The 23,585-nt window shown below is 40.2% G+C and overlaps 1 protein-coding gene across 2 annotated transcripts in view; it reads left to right on the top strand.

Moving 5' to 3' along the window:
* TAFA1 (TAFA chemokine like family member 1) overlaps positions 1-20,255 on the top strand; it is a 225,396-nt gene extending 205,141 nt beyond the window's left edge. For both annotated transcript variants that reach the window (XM_075513995.1, XM_075513994.1), the window contains exons 3-4: positions 15,294-15,418; positions 20,238-20,255. In XM_075513995.1, the coding sequence (XP_075370110.1) occupies positions 15,294-15,418; positions 20,238-20,255 (143 nt within the window). The remainder of the gene's footprint in view (positions 1-15,293; positions 15,419-20,237) is intronic.
* The last annotated feature ends 3,330 nt before the right edge of the window (positions 20,256-23,585 follow it).

The raw sequence follows: 23,585 nt of genomic DNA, 5'->3' as shown, positions 1-23,585 counted from the left end.
CGTGCTCAGCTCGGGGAGGCAGGCTCTTCGCCTCAGCACAAGCTCAATACCCCACAACCTGATAGAAAGGGAAATATGGGAGAACACTGAGACGGAGAGAGCTGCTCCTCTTTGACCCGCAGTAGCCTGAATCTGACATCCTTGCAAGTGTCCTGCGAGAGCCGTGTGCTCACCTTGGCTTCACAGGCAGAGGGGGGAAATCGCTGCTGCCCAGGCAGCCTGGGAAAGCCCTAGCTGGTGGGATTCCTGTGAGGGAATTGCTTTTGTTAATACATTTTATTGTTGTTAACCACGTTAGGATGGTCGCAGGCTGGTTTAGATAGCTTGTGCTTGATTAAGTAATGACCTGCTGCAGTGATAAATGTAAATTGTCCCAATGAATGAAAAACTGTTTTCGCTTTCCTGAGAATAGTATGCAGCCACAATTGCTCCCCCCCAAAAAAAGAAGGGGAAAAAAAAAAAAAGGAGGCTTATATTGACATACTTAATTAAGATAATGTATTTTGTTTCTTTGGATAAACCTTGGTCTTGACAAGCCCCAAGCTAACAGAAGGTCGTTCTTTTTTCCTTCCTAAAATAGTCTGTGCAGTGCATAGCTTAACCAGCCCAACAGAAACGCTTTTTCACCCCAAGAAAGCAACCTTAGACAACTTGTAAAAAGGTCATATAAACTTTAGATACAAGCCATTATTTTTAATTCATGTGGTCTATCTGTGTTTCCTAGCACCTGAACAGTCCTTCCTGCAAATTACATTCTTTTTGTGAATATAAACAGTTTATTAAAACTCCTGTATTAATTATTTCAATGAGTTTATAAACATTTGAGGAAGCCCATGCAAAAGGCACTCATAATAAATTATCATATTCTACCTTCACTGACAGTTAAATTAGAAAACTCTGAAGACTGCCTTCTGTAACAAAGCCATTTCTGCTGCCTGTCATCACAAGGTCCAGGGTAAGAGCATTATACCTAGGTAGCAGGAAAAAAAAAAAAATCAGCACCTAAAGTTTAAAGTGAAATAACAACATTTCTGTCTCGGAGTGTTTGTACTAAATGTGACACACAATCAAGTATGTGACCGTTACCCATGCTCAATGTCTTATGGGAGAGGCCATCAGTTTCCAGCCTTGACTTTGAGGTCACAGGTATGGAGAATGAATTAATGAGCAGAAGGGGAGAGAGAGATACTGACGAGAAGCCTGGAGCAAGTGAAACAAGAAATCACTCACACAGATCGATTGATTGAATGAGAAGTCAGATACTGTAAGTGGTACTGGAAAGAATATCAATCCTACAGCTGTATGGCAGATCAACCTGAATAGTGCAAGGGGATTTCTTATACGTGAGGACAGGCAAAAAATAAAATTAAATAAAAAATGGCAGCAGCAGGATAGCAAAAACTTCCCTGGATAAACTTTTCTGGAAATTCTTTTCCAGATAGGAGGAAGCTTCAACTTAGGAGTTCTTAGTTTTGCAACGTTGGTTGGTCAGGTGAAGACTCACTTTGTAGACATTCCCATCTTTTGAGTCCCAGTCTCTGTGCACATGGTCATGTCTGGCTGTCAAGGACATTGCACATTATAAACGGTAGGTGCCAATAAGGACAGAAGTGCTTCTGCAGAATTTGCGTAATGGATAATTAAACTGATTAAATAAAGAGATGTCCAGTGATGATCCCCTTCACCGTGTGCTTTTTTCTTAACTGTCCTGTGTTCAAGGAGCCTCTGGAGGTGGACACGTGGATTTCTTGAGAACTTGGTAAAGTCAGTTTGTGGTTGTGCAAGATAGACCAGGAGATGCTCCTGCTGTAAAGCCTCAGACTGTGAACTCGTGATGGTTGATAAAATCGAAGCACTCGTAAAGATGGACTCACCTCTGTGTGGAATGACAGTTCAGATTAGCTCCACGTATCCAGCCTTTACAGTTTTCCCAACACTTGTCCACTCACCTGCTTCTCTTTTTCATCCGTCTTCTCTTCCATCGGTGATCACTGCTAAAGCAGAAAATCGGAAATCTTACTAGCCTGAGGACTGCAAAGTAATGCCCAGAATTAGGGGATTCACTAGCCAATTATCTTTCCTATTTGATCTACTTTTAACTTTCAAGTATTTGTGGAGGTGACTATTTAGAAAGAAAATCCAGCTATTTCAACCTTGTGCTGCTTTAAAGTGCTTTAAAAAGATGAAAAAGGAGTACTATAAAATTTTATCTAAACCAACTTCCTGTTCAGTTTGCTAGTAACTGTATGAATTCTGAGTATCTTTGTTTAGCTATTCATCTTTGGAGGCCTTCTGCTTGCATACATTTTGCAACTGGCAGAGCTGAACATATTCTGCAAAGCATTTTACGCTAATTCATGCTCAGATTTGTAAAAGAACTTGCACTGGGCATGCTCAGGCTCCTTTTACATTCATTTTGTATGAGCATTAATGAGATCAAGTAGAACAAGGACAGATGTTTGTGAAAAATAAAATGTTAAACTCCTATTTGTAGTGATGAGAATAGAGCTTACGGCTTCATAGCTAAGAATCATCTGACTGGAGTGTGCACAAGATTCCTGGAGTATCTGGAGTCTAAGACTCACAGTTCCTTCTATCTGGTTATTTTTTTCAAGAGCATATCTTGTGCATTACATAGGAAATAATGATCCTTGTATAAATTCAGGATTATTTACTCTAAGGACAACAGAGTAAGGTCATCACATAAATTATTTGTAGCAAAGACTTACCTAGAAGTGCAATCTGGGGACTCTTTCAAGGTAAAAAAGAGGAAAAAAACCCACTATAAATGGTAGTGAATTTTCATCTTTTAAAATAATACAACTCAGAGTTAAAATGAATGGAGGCAAAAAAGACATGAACTGTGCCAATACTAACACAGCTATGAAATTTCAAGTGCCCATTAACAGACTTCTCGGCTCTGTAAAATGTTTCAGAGTAAATAAGCATTATGAGCACTGAAGGAAAACATAATTTCAAAGAAAAGCCTGTCAGTTAAGGTCAGTTTAATATCCACTCATGAATTTCACTGTTCTTAAGTCTTGCTGATAAGCTTTTATAATTGAGTTACTTCTCTTATTCCATGCATATTGAAGCAGTAATTAAGCTATGATATGAGATACAAAGTATTGTGTGCTCCATTCATCAATTTTTGTTCAGGCTCGCAGTTCTCGTTCCGATTGCACTGGCATTGTTGCACTGAAATATCTCCAAATCTATCATGTCAAGATTATGCATGATGTAATTTGTAATAGTAGCTAGGGATTTGTTTACAAAAAACAAACGTTCCTTTAATCTAAAACAAAATTAGACTTGTCTTACATCACAGAACAAAGAGATTTGAATGAATACAACACTTGTAATAAATTAGTAATTACCTTGTGGAGTGGCAGTTGGCTCATGTAACTTAACCTTTGAAAACAGCTTCCTCAACACAGATTTTAAACTGTGCCCTTCTGAGATAAATTTTGAGAGCTGGACTGTGGAGATTTAAGTGCTCTATAGGTGTATTATTTATACCACAGCAATCCCCAATTCATGGAAGAGAATTCGGACTGTATTGTCTTTTCACAGCAGAGATAATTGCAAGTTAACTGAACTACCTCCTAAAGAAATTTGCAAGCTCTGCCTTTTGGTAAGACTGTGCATAAAGTGGCACACCACATGCAAGTTCATAGTACCATCATTAGGACAATAAAACCTCCCTTAGCTTATCATTTCAAATTGAATCATCCTTACAACGCGAGCACAGGGCACCTGACCCTAGTTTGCAGTGTGAGTTGGTTGGTTGGTGGGGGGTTAAGTAACACTCCACCAGCTATAAACCAGTCTGCGATAAACATATTTCTGTAGTTGATATGGTCTGAAAATAGCTGGTAGGTACAGACAATAGCAAAGGGCTGCTCCCATCCTTTCCCAGAGCAACCTGGGTCATCCATGGGTTACACTCATCAGGGCTTTGACCCACATCGCTTTACTCTGAAGATCAACCAGCCACATGCCAAAAGGCAACTAATGAAGGCTGTTGTTCTTCTGCATATGTGTCCGTTGGATAACAGATTTGCACATATTTTATTAGGGTGCAGGACACAAGAGGCAGAACATTTCGGGGGAAAGAGACTGTACCAAGAATGGATTATGAGACATTAAGTCAAGCACAGATGAACTTCAGCTACTTGAAAAAAGTGTTTTAATCACCAGCTATGGACCGGTTAGGCATCTTTGCTGCTGCTAGACAGGACAAAGACATGTGATGGTGGGTGTTTTGGACATAAATATGACCACACCAGCAGGTGCTTGCATGGGTGGGACTGGGGAGAACAAGAAGGTCCCTCCAGAGCCACATCCTGCCACCGTGACAATGCCAGCAAACAGCTGATCACACCCAACCCCATCCTCCCATGGTGGGGTCAGCCTGTCCAAAAGGATGATACCTCAAGCAAGGATTCTCCTATAAAATTGCAAACCTGAGTCACTAAAGTGATGGCTGAAATCTGTATTTAATCACACATGTCAATGTGTTGCTGAATCTGCCAATACCACTCGACCCAGCAAGAGTCTCAGACTAGCGGTGATATTCAGACCCTTGTAGGACATTAGATTCTTATAACGAGCTCAAAATTAAGGAGTGTTTTGATTCAGGAATTTTCCAGCTCTGATTATTATCTTCTTTCCATCCTTTTTAAGGGAAGAATAGCAGATGGCTTCATGTACCTCACACATCTTAGCAGTCTCTTTTTTCCAAAAATTCCTTGATACCCAGATTTTAGGAGAAACATCACCCTTTTACTGCTCACACCGATCTCTGATCATTGGGCTTTCAGTTCTTTTGCCACTTCTCCCATCCTCACATGCTTTCTTCAGCAGCACATACCCACTTGAGAGTCCTCACTATTACAGAGAGACACCTGGAACCCCAGCCACATATTTCAGCATTTTCTAAGCTCAGAGATTCAGACGTAGGTCTTTAAAGCACAGAGAACTTAGTATTTTTCACAGACAAAAACAGTGACAATATAATAGCTTACATTAAAAAAAAAAAAAAAATTCCCCTGGAAAAACATACACAAGGCTGAAAAAAGGTGTTTTTCATTGACTAATAACACATAATTACATTACGTGTTATTAATTTCTGCAGATTCAAGGGAAGAATATTCCTTACTTATATATTTACAGGGATCTTCTCTGTGGACTGGAAACAACAAGACACAAATACTACACAATTTATACCCAAGCAGTACACCAGAATTTAATTTCATAACTGATAACTATCCAATATATTATGCATGCTTTGTTATGCCTTATAAATGCATTACAGTTGTATAATTTATTCATTCTCAGTGTTCTTTCATAGAGTGCTTTGCTGCTAAGCTATGTTTCTGGCACCTCATTCAGTCAAAATTTCATACTAGACTTTCACCCTTCGGAGCCCATATTGCAGCTTTTCCCTTCCACCTCGCCAAGCCTGGCCCCCTGCAGCACAGGGGATTCACCTTTGAGCAAACGGCAACTGTTACAGACACCAGGTTTGATCCAAACCGTGCAAAAACTAAGGAGGATTTTTTTCCTGTTTCTTCAGTAACTGTTGGATCAGACCCTAAACACAGCGCTCTGCCTGTTTTTGCATTAGAAACCAATAATTGTTCCTCTTGGGTGCTCACTTCCACCATCATGAGGGACAAAGTCATAGCAATTATATCTTCAGTTCAACACAGTCATTTCCCAGCAATGCTGGTTGTGTGAGCAAACATCTCCACAGCAGCATCAGGACCACAGCAGCTCACTGTGTATATATACATATATATATATATATATATATATATGACTTGGGGTCCCTGCAGCCACCGGAGGCATAGCATTGAAAGGCCACCCACAAACCTCTGTGTACCTCCCTTATCCTCATCTCACAGCCTGGCTCTTCTCTCTCCACATTTCCACTCATTCATTTACTTTATTAATGAATTATTATTAATGAAAAATTAACATTGCATGGAGACATTTTTCTTCTTTGATGGCACACCAGTCCTCAACCCTGGTCTGAAACACGTGTGTGAATATTTATAAGCAGCTTCCTATTGTCTTTCCAAAAATGTATAATTGTGCTGCAGTTCGTTGGCATTTCATTAAATATATAACAATAAGGTTAAGCTTTCACTAGGCTATCTAGAAGCAGTTCAAATAGGGTGTAAATAACACTGCACAAATATTTTAGCAGCCTGTTCTCAGCTTTGTTCTGCAGCAAGGGATGGATTCAGTTCCAAACTTCAGTAATAAATAGCAGCAATGGGTTTCCCTTACCTACAAAAGATCAGTTTTCCCCATACAGGTTGGGAGGGGATCCTCAGTCACCTGCATTCATTTCAGCTCCCTGCATGTGAACATTTCATGTTTTCATTAGTCTCATTAGCACTCATTAGTGTCAGCAGGTTGCTCTCAAATGACCCACTGTCTTTGCAATGAGGTTATGTCAAACACCAATAAACTCGCACACATAAAATTATAAATAAAGGTGGGTGGCTCAGCACTTGCCTTAGATGCACGTTGCTGTGCAGGAATTCAAGAATTTCCAAGAAAAAATATAAGGCTCTGCACTTATATATATATAAATATAAATCCAGCACTCTGGAAGGTCGTAGAATACACTATGCACTTTTGGGGTGACAAGTTTATCATACATGGTTTATTTTACCATTTCATGGCCTTTCTCTCTGCCACAGATATCTGCAAAAACCTGTTTTGTCAAGGCTTGCTCTGCCTTTCATTGTAGAAATCAAGTTTCCAGATAGATAATGCAGTGAAGGTTCAGTTATAATATCAACTATGATCCATAACTGTCAGAGAAAAAAAGTCAAGCATTGGTCATGTCTGAGCTCAGTGGAATGTGGAAAAATTTAAAAAGCCAACGATGCCTTTTGAGTACAGTATTAGCAAATGAGAACCATACGGGGGTTGCGAGCTGCTAAGCACAATTCGACTGACCTGGGACATTCTGAAATCTCTGGGAAGGAGTGCTACAACCCATTGGCCTCCAAGCCTGACAGCTTCTGGTGTCTTAATTTTTTTATTACCTTAAAACCTGAGACTTTGAAAAGATCTCACAAGTTCAACTATAGGGCCCAAGAAAAATTTTGATTGCTTTTCATTGGCCTGTACTCAGTGCTGCTGAGATCTCCGAGATCTACCTGACTCAGAAGATAATTATGCAAATCCTACAGCTCTCCTTAAAAATCTGGATGTTTTCATCTGTGTACCTAGCTAACAAAACAGTTTTTTACCTCTGAACAGCTGTACGCACTTTATAAGTACTCAGAGGACTTGAGTACTGTCATTTTTAATGCACTCAGGGAAGTCAAGATGCACGTTCACTCACCATGAAGGTGCCACCCATGAGAAATCGTGGTCCTACTTCAGTTATGGATGTCCCTCAGCCATATGTCTAAGCAACATTTGTTTCCAAAGGTGCAAAGAGAGGGACATGGAAAAATGAGAAAGCTGCAGCATTCGACCCTCCCAGGCTGAACAGCATTGAGGGCTAGAAATGCCTTTGCAAGATCTAAGCTATTTTGTATGAAATCTGCTCTTTAACAGACCATCTCTATTCAGTTGAAAGTCAGGCAGGTGCTTAAAAACCTTCTGGCAGCACACAGACTTCATATAATTTTAATGTTATTATTTATTATCATAGTACCTAGAAAGCCCAGACTCAGTCCAAGACACCATTCTTCTAGTTGTACAAATGCAGAAAAAAGGTCAGTCCCAAAATGCTGCACTACAGCGTTGAAGCTCAACAGGTCAGTAAAGACAGAGGGGAACATACAAGGAAACAAGGCAAAAATAACTCCTCCTCTTAAGTTAATAAAATTACAAATGGAAAATTGGTATAGCTAGAAGGTGATTTACCTATAGTAATAGAGGAAGTCGGAAGCAGAGCTGGGATTAAACAAGCCTTGGGAATTTCTGATTCTCAGGCCATTAGCCAACACCATCTCTATTAGTCATATTGTTAGGAGGGAAGTATACAACATGCCTATGTCATTTTTTCCAATTTACCTAACAGTACGCCAACTGCTAGAAAATGGCAACGTAAGTGGTTTTTCACTCGTGAGTCTTCTCATGCTGTCGAATTAGCACCATTTGTGCTGGTTTACGCAGATCTTAAACAGAAATTGTTCATGGATTCTTTGCGTCTAATCTGCCCTTTCATATTTTATGGGTATATTTTAGTGCAGCCCACAGGGTTGTTCAGGCACTCTTAAAAATATCCTACTCTGGCTGCTGAATATATTGCAATGAAAAATCAAGAATTCTGGATGGAAAGAAAAAAAAAAACCACTTCAATTCTCTCTAAAGTTTCTGCCAGTGAATTAATAAAATATTGTTCAAAAACCTGGAGAATATTGCAAAGATCAGAAAGTTCTAAAAGAAAAAAACTTAATATGATGATCTCTTTTTAATGTTTACTACAATTGAAAAATATTAAATTAACTCAGCAAGACTGGATCTGAGGCAATTAGGAGATATGAGACATCACTTGCCAAACTGATTGCACTGTGTTTGTATTTTAAACTGGAGAAATGTCAGTTTTCCCAGAGTTATGAGAGGTCTGTTATCAAAGTCTGCAAAGTATTACACTGCGTGAGCATTAGATTGCTACTTCTAAAATTGAGTAAGATTGAATTAAAGCAGATGGTTTGATGGACTCCCTGTAGGAAACATCCTGTATTTCTCTTAGACAGCATTATTCAACCTGAAATCTTTTGTTTCAGATTTGTATTCTTTAACTTATCAGACTACTGCTTTACAACTCCTGAAGTAAATGGTATCTCAGTCTGTTTATGAAATACATAACCATTCATATGACTTTCTTTCACTCTGTTTTTCTCATCCTCCTAGAAAGTGTGTTCCCACCCCCATAATTCATTCCGCACCCCATGACATCCCAATAAAGTAAGAGAAACTACATGTCTCATTCAATTCGCCGAGATTTTGTTTTATAAGGAATAGGTGAGCACAGGGTTACAGATTCTCCTATTCTAGTTTATATCAGTTTTTTAAAGAAAAACAAAAAAACAACAAAACAACCTGAAACATTTTACCTACCTCTGTGCTATTGCCATTGCCAGAAGTCTCCACCAGTGCAAGAGTCTCTCATGGGGAGTTTGAACTTTCCTTTAATCTAATCCATTTAGAAAATGACTCACAATTTATTGAATAAAGTGGAGAAAATTGATATCTTTTCATTAAGCTGACAAAGTCTTTTTCACTGCTGGCATCTGTGAAATGTGTTCTCTATTTAAATTTTATTTATATCAATCTTCTCTGGTGGAAACTAGATTAAAATGGAATGCTTTATACTTACAGTAAAAAATTTCCCATCCTGCAATGAGTGTCATACTGGTTTTGAAAACGAACTCTGTTTCTTATTCCTCGGAGTAACATGATACCTATGATCAGGAGGAAGTGCAATCTAATATCTCTATTCCTTTGTATTCTATTTCTATATAAACAAAATGTGTATACTTTATCACAGGCAAAAAGAGAGCGCTGCTGTGGCTTTACAATGGCAAATGCAGAAGCAATCTTGGAACATTTTAATACATAGCATGTTCCCTCTAAACTGTTGAAAAATGCATGGTGATACTTTGCTCTGTTTCATGTTTCAGGGTCTTCCACAAACATGAATTAAAGTTATATATTACTCTGTGAGTATTGTCATATTGTTACATTGTTAAATATAATGTCTTTAATACTTATTGTCATATATAGTTTGTCATGTTGTTAAAGCAATCTCCTAAATACAAATGCAGAAAAGTTAAAGGAGAATTCCATCTGCAAAAAAAGTCTTTGCATTTTTTATACACACCGGAGTAGCAAACATGACACAAGCAAGTCCCTGCGCGTCTCTGGGCCACGTGTGCACATTTTCTCCCAGACCACCCTCTGCCCCTGCCCTGCTAATCACCTCTAAGAGGGCACTTAGTCGCTGCTTTGAACAACCAAGTAGCTTCAGTTTCATGCAAGAACTTGAAGACTGAAAAACATGAAACATAACAAATTCAGGAGTTTCAACAAGTACGGAAGTTTTAATCAAAGGGATTGTGTATTTTTTTTCCAAATGTTGCTTGATTCAAGAGGAAGATGATGGATTGGTTAGCGTTTCCATGTTGATTTGATCTCAGTTCAGATGTAGATATCTGAAGGTGTTCAGTGCATTTTTACTGTCACATAATAGAATAATTTATTACTGAAATTCAAGGGGAAAACATCCACAGCCGGCTCTCTTCATGCATCAAAACTTTGTGCTCCAGATGATGCACAAGAACAAGTCACAAAGCAGCCACTACCCTTATGCAACCTACAAAGGTTCTTATGAACTTTGCAGGCTGAAGCCCGCTGAATTCAATCTAAGCTGGAAGTTCCCTGCAGCCACCTAAAGCTTTGGGCATTATGAGCATTTTAAAATGCAATAGAATTGTGTAAACACTAGCAAATATAAGCTATTCTCTTGCTCTTTCCCTGTATTCAGTCTGATCCCCGGATCTCTTATCTGTAGTTTATTTCTCTGTTCGGTACACATGATCAGCAAATGCCATTTCAACCAAATGCTTTTTTGACTGTTAATCCATGCAGACTAAATACATCAAAAGTTAAATATTTTGATCAAAAATTTTCTATAGCTTTGCAAACAAAGATTAAAAAAAAACAGTGTGAATTGGACTAGAAAAAAATCTCAAGAATTTTCTGAAGAAAGTTGCTTTTCTCAGCAGCTCCATTATTTATACGTTTAGAATTTAATATTCTTATAAAAGAGGCATTTTCTTGAAAAGAACTCAGATATAAGCAATCCTTTATTTACACTAGCAGGAGCTGGGGAACACAAAAAACCAAACAAAACCCAAACAAAGCAGGAGTAGTCAAGGCTCTTTTATATCATATCCTTTTTCTTTTCCCATGGCTGAGGGTATCTGTCTCAGTCAAATCAGCCTTGCATGAAAATCTCCATGCTTCATGTATTCCCCAGACAGTGAGAAGAACACGATGAAAACCACGCCAAAATGTTACAGGCATCTAATTCAGCATGATGTGAGCACATCACAGCCTGCGACTGTGATGCCTGGTGACTAATGGGTGTCTGTAATTCTCATCCAGAATTAGCAGTTCAGGTCACCGAGAAGCTCAGGTTCCTCAGGATCTGGGAGATCTCGAATGCAAACCGCCCCGAGGGAAAGCACCTTAACTTTAACAATTTGCTCTCTCACATGATGGCTTCAGCACATCTCAGCGTGACATAACCTAAACGTAGACAAGCTGCATTGCATTCCCCAGGGAAGCTTTTCCCCCCCTCCCCATCCAGGTATACCTAATCTCAAACACAGCACACTGATTAATGTTAAAGTTTTTATCCCGCCTCTTTGAAGAGAGCTGGAGGTGTAAAACTTTAAAATCAAGTAGACCTCAAAGGATCAGCAGTGCCCAAGAAGGACAACTGGTCCTGAAGATTAAAAGGATCTTAGAAGAGAAAACCTCTAAACTCAAGACTCAAAGGAAATCCTTTTCAGTGGGCTCTGGATGCCCCTGCCACAGCATGGTGCTGAGGACTAGACCACAATGAGCTTTGTAGTGCTTCAGACTTACAAAGGATTTTGCCCACTTACATATTAGAGACAAATAGGAGCTTTTCATCTGCACATGGCCTCAGTTTCCCCCTTTATAAAAGGAGCCTTGCCTCCAGCCCAGCTATACTGGGTAGGGACTGGTGGACCCTTGGGTGGGCTACCTTGTGATTGTAACTTCACTGTGATCACAAATGTTTATATATATATACATATATATATATATATATATATATATATATACACACACACACACAAACACACACAAAAAAATGTGCACACTATTACATGAATCAGTTGACATTAAGGTTCAGCACTGACTTTGCATTTGATTATTTTTCAAGGTCAATATCCGAATACTTGGGCTGTATTTAACAGCATCAATAAGCAGTTAGAGCATTTTAATTGCTATGAACAACATTGCTTCTCCACGCCGCCTCTCAGTCTGTATTCATCTCATATCTCAGTTTTACATTGTAAACTCCCTAGGCCAGGGCGTTCGGCTTTGTGGGTTTTAGTACCTAGCACCATAGGATCCTTCTCCATGGTTATTTAATGCTACAGCACTGCTACTAGTAAATAATTACGATCATCGCTTTTGATTCCTTATCACAGGATTCTTCTCACGTATTCTGAGGATGCTCTGCTCTGATGATTGCTGTGAAGGCCAGTATTTAGCAGGATATGGTTTTTCAGTTTGCCCACTGCACAATCTATTATTAGAGCACAGATTCAGCCCTCATGTGCCTTTTCATGCATAGCAAAGGCAGATATCTCTTTTCTCCACTGTTAGCAGCATTAATGATACCCTTCTGAAAATGGTGTGTGAATAGCATCATTAAACTGCCTTGCAAGCACAGGTGTAAAGGGTTTGGGGTTTTTGTGTGTGTGTGTTGTACATATGGAGAAATGATATATTACATGATAAAAATGAGGTATAAGCTGTGAGAAGAAGTAGGCAAGACAACATAGAGAGCTAGATGATCATTGTAGGACCCTTCCAACTGAACTATTCTATTCTGTTCTACTCAAAACTATTCTAAGCTTCGCTCACTTGCTCCAGCTTATTCAACTCTTCTTCCAGACCAAAGGAGCTTTGAAACCCAAGGTGTTTCTCCCTGTGTTTCAAGTAAACTCAGCAGGTGAAAACCAGATCCCTGTTGGGACAGTTATTCAGCAACTCTGCTGGTATAATTATGTACAAAGTGAAGGCCTGTTTTAGAGATACTAACCTGGACTCCTGAATTGCGGTAGCTTCCCCTTAGAGTTAATTAGCTGGCCCAGAAATATTGCTTCTCATTCTGGTTTATTGTGCACTAAAGTGGGCTGTACTTGGACGCACTCCAGCATGGCCCACCAAATATCTTGACCATGTGCCACTCAGATCAGCCATGCACCTCAACAAGTGGCAGGGGCTGGTTTGTCCAGCTTATCTGAGGAACACAGATCTCACCTTTCCAAGGGAAGTCCTAATTGCACTTTAAAGGAAATAAAAATGAAATTTAATGAATGTATACTTGACCTTCTTTACAGGCTTTCCCACTCTATATTAACCATTTTTATTTCCCAGAGTTTACTACCAGTTTACATAAAAAACCAGCTTCCTTTCTGGGCACATGGAATACCTTTGTGTTCATTTAACCAATCTAAATTATTTCTCTCTGTTACTTTCTTACCTAAAGAATATGGTATTTGGCTCAGTTTGGGTGTAAGCATGTGTACTTAAGTCTCCCCTTTGTAAATATACATTTATAGTATTACACACCTTCATGCTTGCATCTGTGTGTGTGTGTGTGTGTGTGTGGTGGTTGTTAGTCTGCAACAACGGAAGCTCGATCAGAAAGTCAGGGGAGCATTAAGGAGAAGAGATAATTACATGAGGCTGCCAGAAGAGTTCAAAGCGGCTGAGGGTTGACTGTCTTGGCAGTGGTTCATTCTTCATAGACAGCACTGGAAAACAAAATGCTAAATTGGAACAGTCTTATGAAAAGGCAGTTTTCCTTTCAGAGCTAGATCAAAAGGGGAACCATTCCTGATAAATTAGGATTGGAGCAATAAAGTCAGCTGCTTAGGTGGGACAACAGCAGGTCTGGTAAGATAGTGTGATGGGTATAACGCTCTGTAGATAATGCTGATGATACATAACTTTGAAGCCGTGGTCACCTAGTGCCCACTTCTCCTAACCCAAAACCAAGAATGCAGTTCAAGTGTTACTGAAAATGCCAGAGTCCCTCTTTTGTCCCTTGCTGAGTCTCTGTCTTCCACAGTATCCTGGTCTCTGTGCCATGCAGAGCTTCCTCTTGCATGATGAAATGGAGTAGTGATACACACTTTTTAGTCTAGGAGTAGCTGTGGGTTTGGTGCATTTATTTTTCAGTGTAGGTTGGTCATATATTAGAGATTAGAGAAAAAGGGACTTGTTGCTTCATCTGTGTAGCTGTGAATTAAGGGGATGGACATTAGTAGCAGCTGCAGATATGTCTTTGGGTGTTTCCTTAGGATTTTGTGAGTGTAAACAGATTACAACTAGATAAAAATTAAATCAAGACTTTAATTATAAACTCTGAAATGTCCTTAAATCAATGCATGCACAACAGGGCATTTTCCAGAGCTGGATGGTGTCATACAGGGTAGTCTGCTGCTTCAAAGGTATTTTATGGGCTTGAAGCAGCTATGTGGGGTGATATGAATGGGTTAAGCATCTCTATTTGAGTAAGTGTGTGAGAAGCTCTGACAGTTAGGCTTCATGAGTGCAACCATGAAATTAATTCTTGCCAGGGAAAACAAACCACAGACAGAGCCACTCATGCGCCAACTAGTCACAGTTTGCAAGGTTAGCTAAAGTTTATCGAAGTCCCCAGACAAAAAATGTCATTAAGATACAGTTAAGTTTATAGACAGATACCAATTCCCAGACAAGAAACTTCATTAAGGTACACTCAAGGTTGCAAACATATGTGCCAATTAAATTCAAACAACAAGATCCAAACACTGTCATTATTTACAACATTAAATATTTGGGAATTAAAAGTTACTGCTAGAGATAATATGGTTTCTATAAAATTCATAATCATGTTTCAACAAAATGAACTTCTGCTGCTGTTCCATATTACCTTACCTTCTATTTCTAGTTGTGATGGTCCCTGCCATGGGATACTGTGAAAGCTAAAAGTCTACATGGGTTCAAAAAATTCCACACAGATTTGTGGAAGAAAAAGCCAGCTGTAGGTATTGAAAGCAAAGCAGACACTGTTTATTCTGGAGTACCCTGAGCCACAAGTCCTGAAGACCTGGAGAATATTCTGAGGAAAATCTGTTTTGACTTGCCTTGTTCTTATGTATGTCCATAAAGATCAGATTGACCACTCGTGAAGACGGGCTGCTAAGGTGGATGGTCCTTTGGTCTGAAGCACTCCTGCTGCCATCACAGCATTCCCCACCGTCACAGCATGAGAGTAGACCAGATCTCATGTATAAGGAAGCTACGGCAAGCAGCGTACTGTCTTAGAGAATATAGGATGCAAAACAAGTAATTAAATGTGAAATCCTTGCAACTAAATTTCAATTGAAGGGTTTAGAAGGGACACTCTGCCTCTTAAATGCAGTGTTAGACCCTTGAGACATTATTTAATTAGATTTTTCATTATAACATAGTTGTGAACATTATCTTTTCTCTTTTAGCTTCAATAGTGATTGGGAAATGGTGGTGTGAGATGGAGCCCTGCCTAGAAGGAGAGGAATGTAAGACGTTGCCTGATAATTCTGGATGGATGTGTGCGACTGGCAATAAAATCAAGACCACCAGAGTAAGTTGTCTTTCTGTCTATACCCAGGAGGTCTTAATAGGAAAGGGAGTCACTAATGATTGCTCACCCATATCTTTTCCATCATCACGTCTGCTGTAAAAGTCTTAAAGATCACTGCATACCTCCCCAGCCACCCAACACTTCTGGCCATAATTTAGTGAAAATTCAGATGGATTCAGGCTGCTCAGCTGGGTCCAGGCTTAATAACCAGCAGGTTGGAGCTGCTGAATCGCCAGGTCACTTTCTTACAGACGTTGGCACCTCAGAAAAAAAAACCTAGTGCACATCACTGAGTCCCTTTCTGGTGGCCAAAGGGAAGAATTTTAGATCAAAGGGATCTGCTGGATCCTACATCCATTCCTTGGCTGTTCCAGGCCACACCTGTATTAGCAGCTGTACAGCTGCTTTGTAGCATGAAACACTGCTGAAGACTCAACTCAGTATCTGCATTTCAGGTCTTACTTAGCCCCATGCACCTGTTAGTGACATACTCTTGAGATGCTGGAGATTCAGGTAACGTAGGCCAACAGGTAACAACTTTCACCATGCATTGCTCGGAAAATGCAGAGATACAGCTGCAAAGAGAGAGAACGTAAACAAGCTGGCTACACTTCTCCCACTATGAGGTTATTACCTTTTGAAAAAAAAAAGTGTTTTTCAAAAACAGATTCTAGATTTTCTTTTGCACTGGCAATTATTTCGCAACCATTTTCTTAAAACTGCCACCTATACCTGTATTCAACAATTTTAATTAAATTATTTTCATACCACTATTGAGTATTTTTCCAAGAAAATTAAACGGTTGTCAGCTCAAAATATTTTTTATAAATGAATAAATTTTGTTTTTCAGTGAAGTGGAAAATAACTTTTGAAAACTGCTAAATGAAAAAAAGCAAATTTTCAAAAAATTTTTCCCTGTTTATTAAGAAGTTCTACATACTTATACCCAGCTACTAATTCACAGGAATGTGAAGCTTAGTGTCATGATTTCCTGACTTCTTCCTTTTTCTACAGTCCTAACTCTAGTCATTTTTCATGTCTTCTACGCCTTTTGTTGAAGAAGGAGATTTTACCCCAACTGATCCCCATGCCATACGAATTCTTTTCTTTCCCTCCATGTGATTTACCCCAGGATGAACGATTTGTATTGCAGCCCTAGTTTCTTGAACGGTGCTTCTGGCATGGCTAATCTCACCACCACATTAAATTACCAGGATACTAATTTCAGAGTTTTTCTTTGCAGAAGGCAGTAAGTGGCCCCTGAAAACAGGATGCATATTATCTCTTTGTCATCCTCCAGAGCAAAGGAGAAAGCATGGAGGGAACTGTGATTCTTTGCTTCAATTTCTTCCTGCAGCATCATTGTTGCTGCAAACGCTCTGTGCTCACAACTGATCTCTCCACACTGAAACACCACTGGAAGATTGTGTCCTAATGTATGTGCCTTGCAGTGCAATTAAATATCCTTTTCGGTGAGGCAACATTTTTCTCACTGAATTGGGGAATTAAAATGGAAGAAAGTTATATTAAAGAAGTAATAAGCAACATGAAGAAGTATGTTATACTCTCGCTAAATTACAATAATTCAGTACTTCTGCACGCTGTCTGCAAATTATATAATTTAGGAATTGCATTTGCTTTTTTCTGTGAAATTGTCCTGCTCTTAACTTCCCCAGCCCTCATCATACAAACTAGTTTTAGGTGATAGCCTTCATCTAGAAATGATTGCTAGAAATTTAGCAGTTTCATTAATATGCAGATGTATGGTCCAATCTATTCAGTATGCGTTATTGTATTTAATTTAAATTAAATACTTACAGAGTGAGTGCTCATAACTGAAAAAATATTTCTTCATTTACCCACAGGAGTTATTTTAATTAGCTTGTGAGGGGAGTACCTTATGGTGCTGCTTCCAGTAGAATTTTGCTTTGTTGCTTTAAAATATCATTACAGAACCCAATTGACAAAGGCAACATGACATGATGTGCTTAGCAACTGTCTCTTGCATTTTCTAAGCAAAAATTCTACTTCATAATCCCCGAAACTTTGCTTGAATCCGTACTGCAGTGTCAAGTCTAGCAACATAAATATAAAATAAGAGAAGCAATCAGATCCTGAAACAGGCATTTTTTTCTTTGTTTTGTCATTTCAGATGGCATCAGAGAAAGAGATTACACTATAATCTGTACTGACCCCAATCCAGGCTGCAAGATTGGGCCATGTGTGTCTAATTTATGTAGTTAAGGAAGTTAAGAAAGCAGAAGAAACAAGACAAATCAGTCAACATCCTAGATATATCTGTGGTGATTAGCTGAAAAGCTAGAGCAAGTCACTATAGACTGTAAACTGTAAACTGTTTTAATGAAGGCTTTTCCTTACACTAAATACATTTACGTTAGGCAGCTGCTGTCCTGACAAGGAAAACATTCACATTTATGACTCGCAGGATTAAAATACCTATTAGTGTATTCTTCAAGGCCCACAGTAAATCACATATAAGCATGTGTGTATGTATGTATATATATGAATACATGTATATACACAAGATATGTAATTTTACAGTGTAGTGTATTACTTCCTGGTTGGTTCTCAGAAGTGATTAATACTGATTAGTGTCAGAAGAAGGTGGACAACAGATCCAGTGAAGGCTTTGCCAGCACATCCTCCATTCCTTCCTTTCATGCATTTATTCCTGTGTTTAGTCCTTTAGCATAGCTCACTAATTAACTTGTTAAAGCCAAAGATATAAAGCTCACAGCCTCTGTAAATTGATTTGTTTTCTATTGATGGTCAGAGCAGGTGACAAACACTGGAAAAAAATCATTTTGTAATTCAATTTTTGGAGCAGTTTCAACACTTTTTTAAATCCCTATTCACTCCTTTTTTTTTGGTAAGAACATACGTTTCAATGCTTTCCTTAAAAAGGTGGGGCTTTTGGAGCTGTACCTGGACCGGGCTGGAGATCACATCATTACATTTCAGCAGAGCAACTGGCACCAGGGGAAATGCAAGAGCACAGTCTCAGTCTGGATGCTGGGCGATGGTGCCCACAAGGGCACATAAATGTCCATGAGAACCAGAGCTGCTGAAAAACGTGAAAACTCTTCATGCATCCCATGTTTTGTGGCCTCTCATCTGAGCTCTTGACATCTGGTTGGTGTCTACACACAATTTTCTGCGCACCGCTTTGCAGGGCCCTTGAGGAGCACAGTGCTCCTCCCCAGGGCTTTCTGCCCAGGCTTATGCGCACACTGCACTGGAAAATGCCCTTTTTATGTAATTCACACTAATAACACCTGGCATTCATGTACTAGCCCTCTAAATACTTCAACAAGCTGCTTTTCTGCTGATACGGTGGAGGAAGGAAATTAAAGCATTTAGCATCTGGGGACTGGCAGAGCAGCTCAGCTTGGAGCATCTCTCCAGCTTCACAGCCTGCGCCCTCCCTTACAGCCCACCTACCCCCCAGTTTCCAGACTAACACTTGGTTTACCGTACACTTTGCCATCAGAGAAATGCAGACCATAAATGGTGCCCTGAGGGATCTGAGCATCACATCTCTTAGCAGCCACTGCTCATCTCATGCTGCAGCAAATAGCACCTGAGGTGCCCACAGCCCCTTGGCACCATGGTCCCTCGTCATTCCCTGCTCCTACACCAACCACACAAATTCTTCAGGCAGTGTACAAACGAGAAAGGGAGGTATTCATCCCCGAGAGAGAAAACCCAGCAGGGTCACTTGTCAGTGGCAAATCAGGAGAGCAGAAAATGGGAACTGGGGAAAGGAAGGAAATGGTCAATGAACCCAGAGTTTTCTTTTCTTTTTTTTAAGCTGTCCAACTAAGTTAATATGTCAGATGATTTCCAGATTAAGTTTTTCTTTAGAGCAGTGAAGAAACCCCTCTATTTTTGTGATAACAGTCTCTGTAATTAAGAGGTCAGTTCAAAGCAGTAGAGCACAAAATTGTAAATATCTCTGCTATAAGACTTAGTGCTGCATTTCATATCACCTAGTGCTTAGCTAATAATTTGTAGCCCTGATTTAATGCCCGAGCCTGCTCGTACTCAAGTCAATTTGAGTTTCATTGCTGACCTAGTCGTCTAGCAAAGGGTCGGACCCCTTGTGCCATTCATCTGTGTGTATCAGTGCAGGAAAGAAACAGTCTCTCCTCGAGAGAGCTATTTTTGCTTCTGGTCAGCCATTCTTATTTCAGCTTCCTAAAAAAACCTCTGGGCGGTGGTGTTTCCTCTTCAAGCCATTAGTGCGCTCACTCAGATCAATTGTGGTGTTAGTCATAAAGAGCGATGGTTTTACTGTCTGTTGCGGGCTGTGTTATCTCACCCGAGGTGAGTAGATGAAGTTGGTCAGGCTTTCCAGTCTATTATATAGCTACTCACTCCTATCCTGCCCTTCTTTGGGTAAGTGGGTTGGTGGGGCTCCAAATGAACCTGAAAGATGGATCCATCTGCATGTCCTTGTCTAGCAGAAGCTACTAGCATCACTGTGCGAAGAGGGGGGGTGGAAGGCTGGGGTGAGCACGGCCCCATGCCCAAAGCTGTCCTGGCATCTCCTGCACCACCAGCCCGGGTGATGGATGCACATCTAGGATCTCCCAAGGCATAGGCAGGAGCTCGCTCAGGGCCTGCCTCTAGCACATCCATAAATCTCTGCAGCCCCGAGAGAAAAGAACCCCCCCAGAATATTGCAATCTAAACTCAGCTATATCACGAGCAGGGCAAGGTGCCACGAAGCCTGGGTCTTTCTTTCCTCTCGTAACATATTTTACATAACTGACTCTTTTGCACTTTCTTACTGCAGATCCACCCGAGGACCTAACAGAGCGCCGTCTGCATGGAGACAGTGAAAGCCCTGCTGATTTATGAGGACAAAGTCTTGAAAGTTTAAAACCATCTCAGCATTTACAAGCCAAATGGATTTCTTATTTGCACTTTGACTGTTTACCAGATAACAACAGTGGCTTTACTGTGTGAAAGAAAGTATTCGGTGGAAATAATGCCCCTGATTTTTGACAGCTGAAAATAAAAATGAAGAAAATGGTTCCTTTGGTAAAGTTTCCGAGATTGCGAAGTACAAACAACAGTATAAGTTTGGATCTACAATTTACTTTATACCAGTTAAAGTACATATATAGAAATATATATATATTAATATAAGATATTTTGAAATAAAAGCCTCACTCTTCAAGAAATTGAATAGTACCACACTTTGCTGCAGCTGCTGTAAATTTTTTTTTCTTTTTTGTAATGATCTGGAAGATCCCTACCTGTTTCAGAGAGAAATGTGGCAGTGAAGAGGCAAAGCAAACCTGCTGCGGTACAAGGACGCCTAAGAGCTACACGAATCCTACCGATGCGGCATCCAGAGCTTCCTGCTCCCTTCAGCAGAATTTTGAGGGCATTTGTTGTTCCACTTTGTGTTCTGGAGGCTTTTCCCCTTGTGCAATACTAGCATGCTGGCTTTGCTTCATTAACCATACTTGATTGATATATAACACTGATAATTCTATCCTCTTCCAAGAAAATATTTTTAGAGCTGTTAGATATTCCATGAAGAAGAGATGGACAACTACTGAGTGAAGTACAGTATGTATTAAAAGTTTATTTGGCAGAGTTTGGTAGACTGTGAGCTCCCTTCTTATTAAAGATGTACTGTACGTACAATGTCTTCAGACTTTGTATAGCTCGTAGAGACTACAGTAAAAACCCAGTAACCAACTCCAAAGCTTTGTGTTGTTGGCTCACTAATTCTTTGAAACAACAACAAAGCTATTTCTTTCCAGACCAACATGCAAGAGGGCTTTTACGTACAGTTTGTTTTTTTACGAGCCCATTTGCAATTGGTGAAAAAGCATTTCAGCTTAAGCGAATGCCTCTGTGGACACCTTGAATGCTCAGGCACACCCACATGCAAGGGACTGCCTGGCTGTGTGCTCTTATCCCACAGCACACGCAGGAGAACAACCTAAATTTAAGCTTCCCTCATTGCAGGCCAGGCTAATTCTCACTGAGAGCATTTGCCACCACCTAAAAGCATACGTGTGGGCAATTCCATGGCACGGCAAACGCACAACAGTTTGTGGTAAGCAAACTGTGTCTGAGCCCTGCTTTCATTTCAGGAATAGTTTCCTTCAGTTTAATTTTAATCTGTTTCTTACTAAGGCGAATTCAGCTGAGATGAGATGCTGTTCAGCAAGGATGCGTCCACAGAGACATTGACCTACTCACTGCAAGCGGTTTGAATTCACATTTCTAGCTGAGCTGTTGCTGTTCACCGTGCAGCCTGGCCCTCGCGTTGCTGAAGAAAGATCAAATCTGAGGGCTGGAATGTGCAAGCTTCGTTCATATTCCCAGGCACTTTTGTGAGCAGTCCAATTAAATTCAGGGGGTTTATTCGTGTGGAAAAGTATCTTGGTGTCACGCATAAGTCTGTGCAATCTACCCTTCGGTATGCCTAATGCTACCAAATCAAAGAGGAATAGGGGATTGTAAAACTTGTTCTATCCAGTCCAGCTTCATTTCTTTAATATTTCCAATTTCCTTTCAGCCTGCTTACCTGTCTCTCACAAGACCCCTTTGGCCATGCTGATCACTTTTAATCGAATGCAAAGGAAGTGCTGCACTTCCCGACCTGGAGTTGGTCAAAATTCTCCCACTAACTTTCTTTCTCCTTCAGGGCAACCACTTCAATCCCTGATGCTTCAAGAGGCAGAAACTTGTCACTGTAATTACACTGTATATTAAAGCAGCTACATGACATGTCACGCCATACTCCATGCCGGCTTTCCGTGCTGGTCCTTGCCTGATGCTCACAGTGGACATGGATATACTGTTTCCAAGTACTTCCATTATTTCCCCTTCAAAAAGATATGAGAGTGAAAAGTGTCCAGGGAAGAAACTTGGTTTTCTTCTGTGCACAGAAAGACTAAAATAGGAGCATGAGCCTCACCGCCAGTTGTAGGTCCTAGCACATGGAGACCAGCCGCACTGGTGGCCCAGCTAGACAGGCCATGTATTTTCTGGCCACAGCCACCTGGCTAAACCACAGAACAGACTGGACCCTAGTCTATGTTTTAGATATGATCTGCCATGGCCACGTGTCCCTAGTCCCACCATCTCAATTCAGAGAGGACCACTGCCTGCCTAGCTGCCCACAGATAGGTGTGGTCCCAAAATGAGATCATCAGACCAGCTCCAGGCTCACCTGCCACAAGTAAGGAGAAACTCCTCCAAAATAAATCCTTAGCATTTCTTAGTTTTACTAGTAGCATTTCTTAATTTTACTAGAACAGCACTTTAAAAACCCCAGGACCCTCTAGAGCTAGGAAGCCTTTGGTGCACTAGGAGACAGACCCTGCCACCAGGAGATAAGTTGATTAAAAGCCAGGATATGTTATCATCCCCTTACCAGTAAGAACTGAGGCACACAAAGCTAAATGGCCACTCAAAATCACATTGGAGAGCTATGGAAAACTGAGCAGAAATTGAACTTTGTTTTCCTTATTCCCAGTCTACTGATATCTGTAAGATGACCCCCACACAGCAAAGTAACCCACGGCCTCTTGTACCCTTTGCCAAAGCCTGAGGTATCACCATTGAGAGGTATTTACCCCATAGCAGTGTATCTGACATGGCTCAGACTGTGAGTAGATAACAATGCTTATGCCTGTGTCTATGAATTATGCCTGTTGAGATTGGGAAATATTAGACTTGCTAAAATATAAGAAGGAAATGTTGTCATTACCACAGCAAAGTTTCTTAGAGATGTTTATGAACTTTTCTTTGCCAGTAGGCAGCCTCAAATATCACCACACCAAATTCAGTAAACATCTGCGTCTCTTTGAAGTTGCTGCAAAATCTGCTCACGAAGTGCAGCACTGAGAAATTGCTGTTTTAATTAAAATGTTTTAGAGGGGAATTAAGGCCTTTGCAAAAATAATGACTAATAAAACGTGAAGTCAAATTAAGAGCCGGATGCAGCTAACCATTGTTCCAATGAACCAAATTGAAAACAATAATAAAAAAAATTCAACCAGCCTGGAGTCACAATGATCATGTATTTCAGTGATATGCACAGTAACACAGTGTCTAGCAGGAAGATGTCAGAGCTGCTTACCTTGGCCGATGGAAACCCAATGCGTTTCAGTGG

Source organism: Mycteria americana, chromosome 11, assembly GCF_035582795.1.
Source record: "Mycteria americana isolate JAX WOST 10 ecotype Jacksonville Zoo and Gardens chromosome 11, USCA_MyAme_1.0, whole genome shotgun sequence".
Lineage (NCBI taxonomy): Eukaryota > Metazoa > Chordata > Aves > Ciconiiformes > Ciconiidae > Mycteria > Mycteria americana.
The sequence above is the reverse complement of the archived record's forward strand: the minus strand, read 5'-3'. Positions and strand labels throughout refer to the sequence as shown.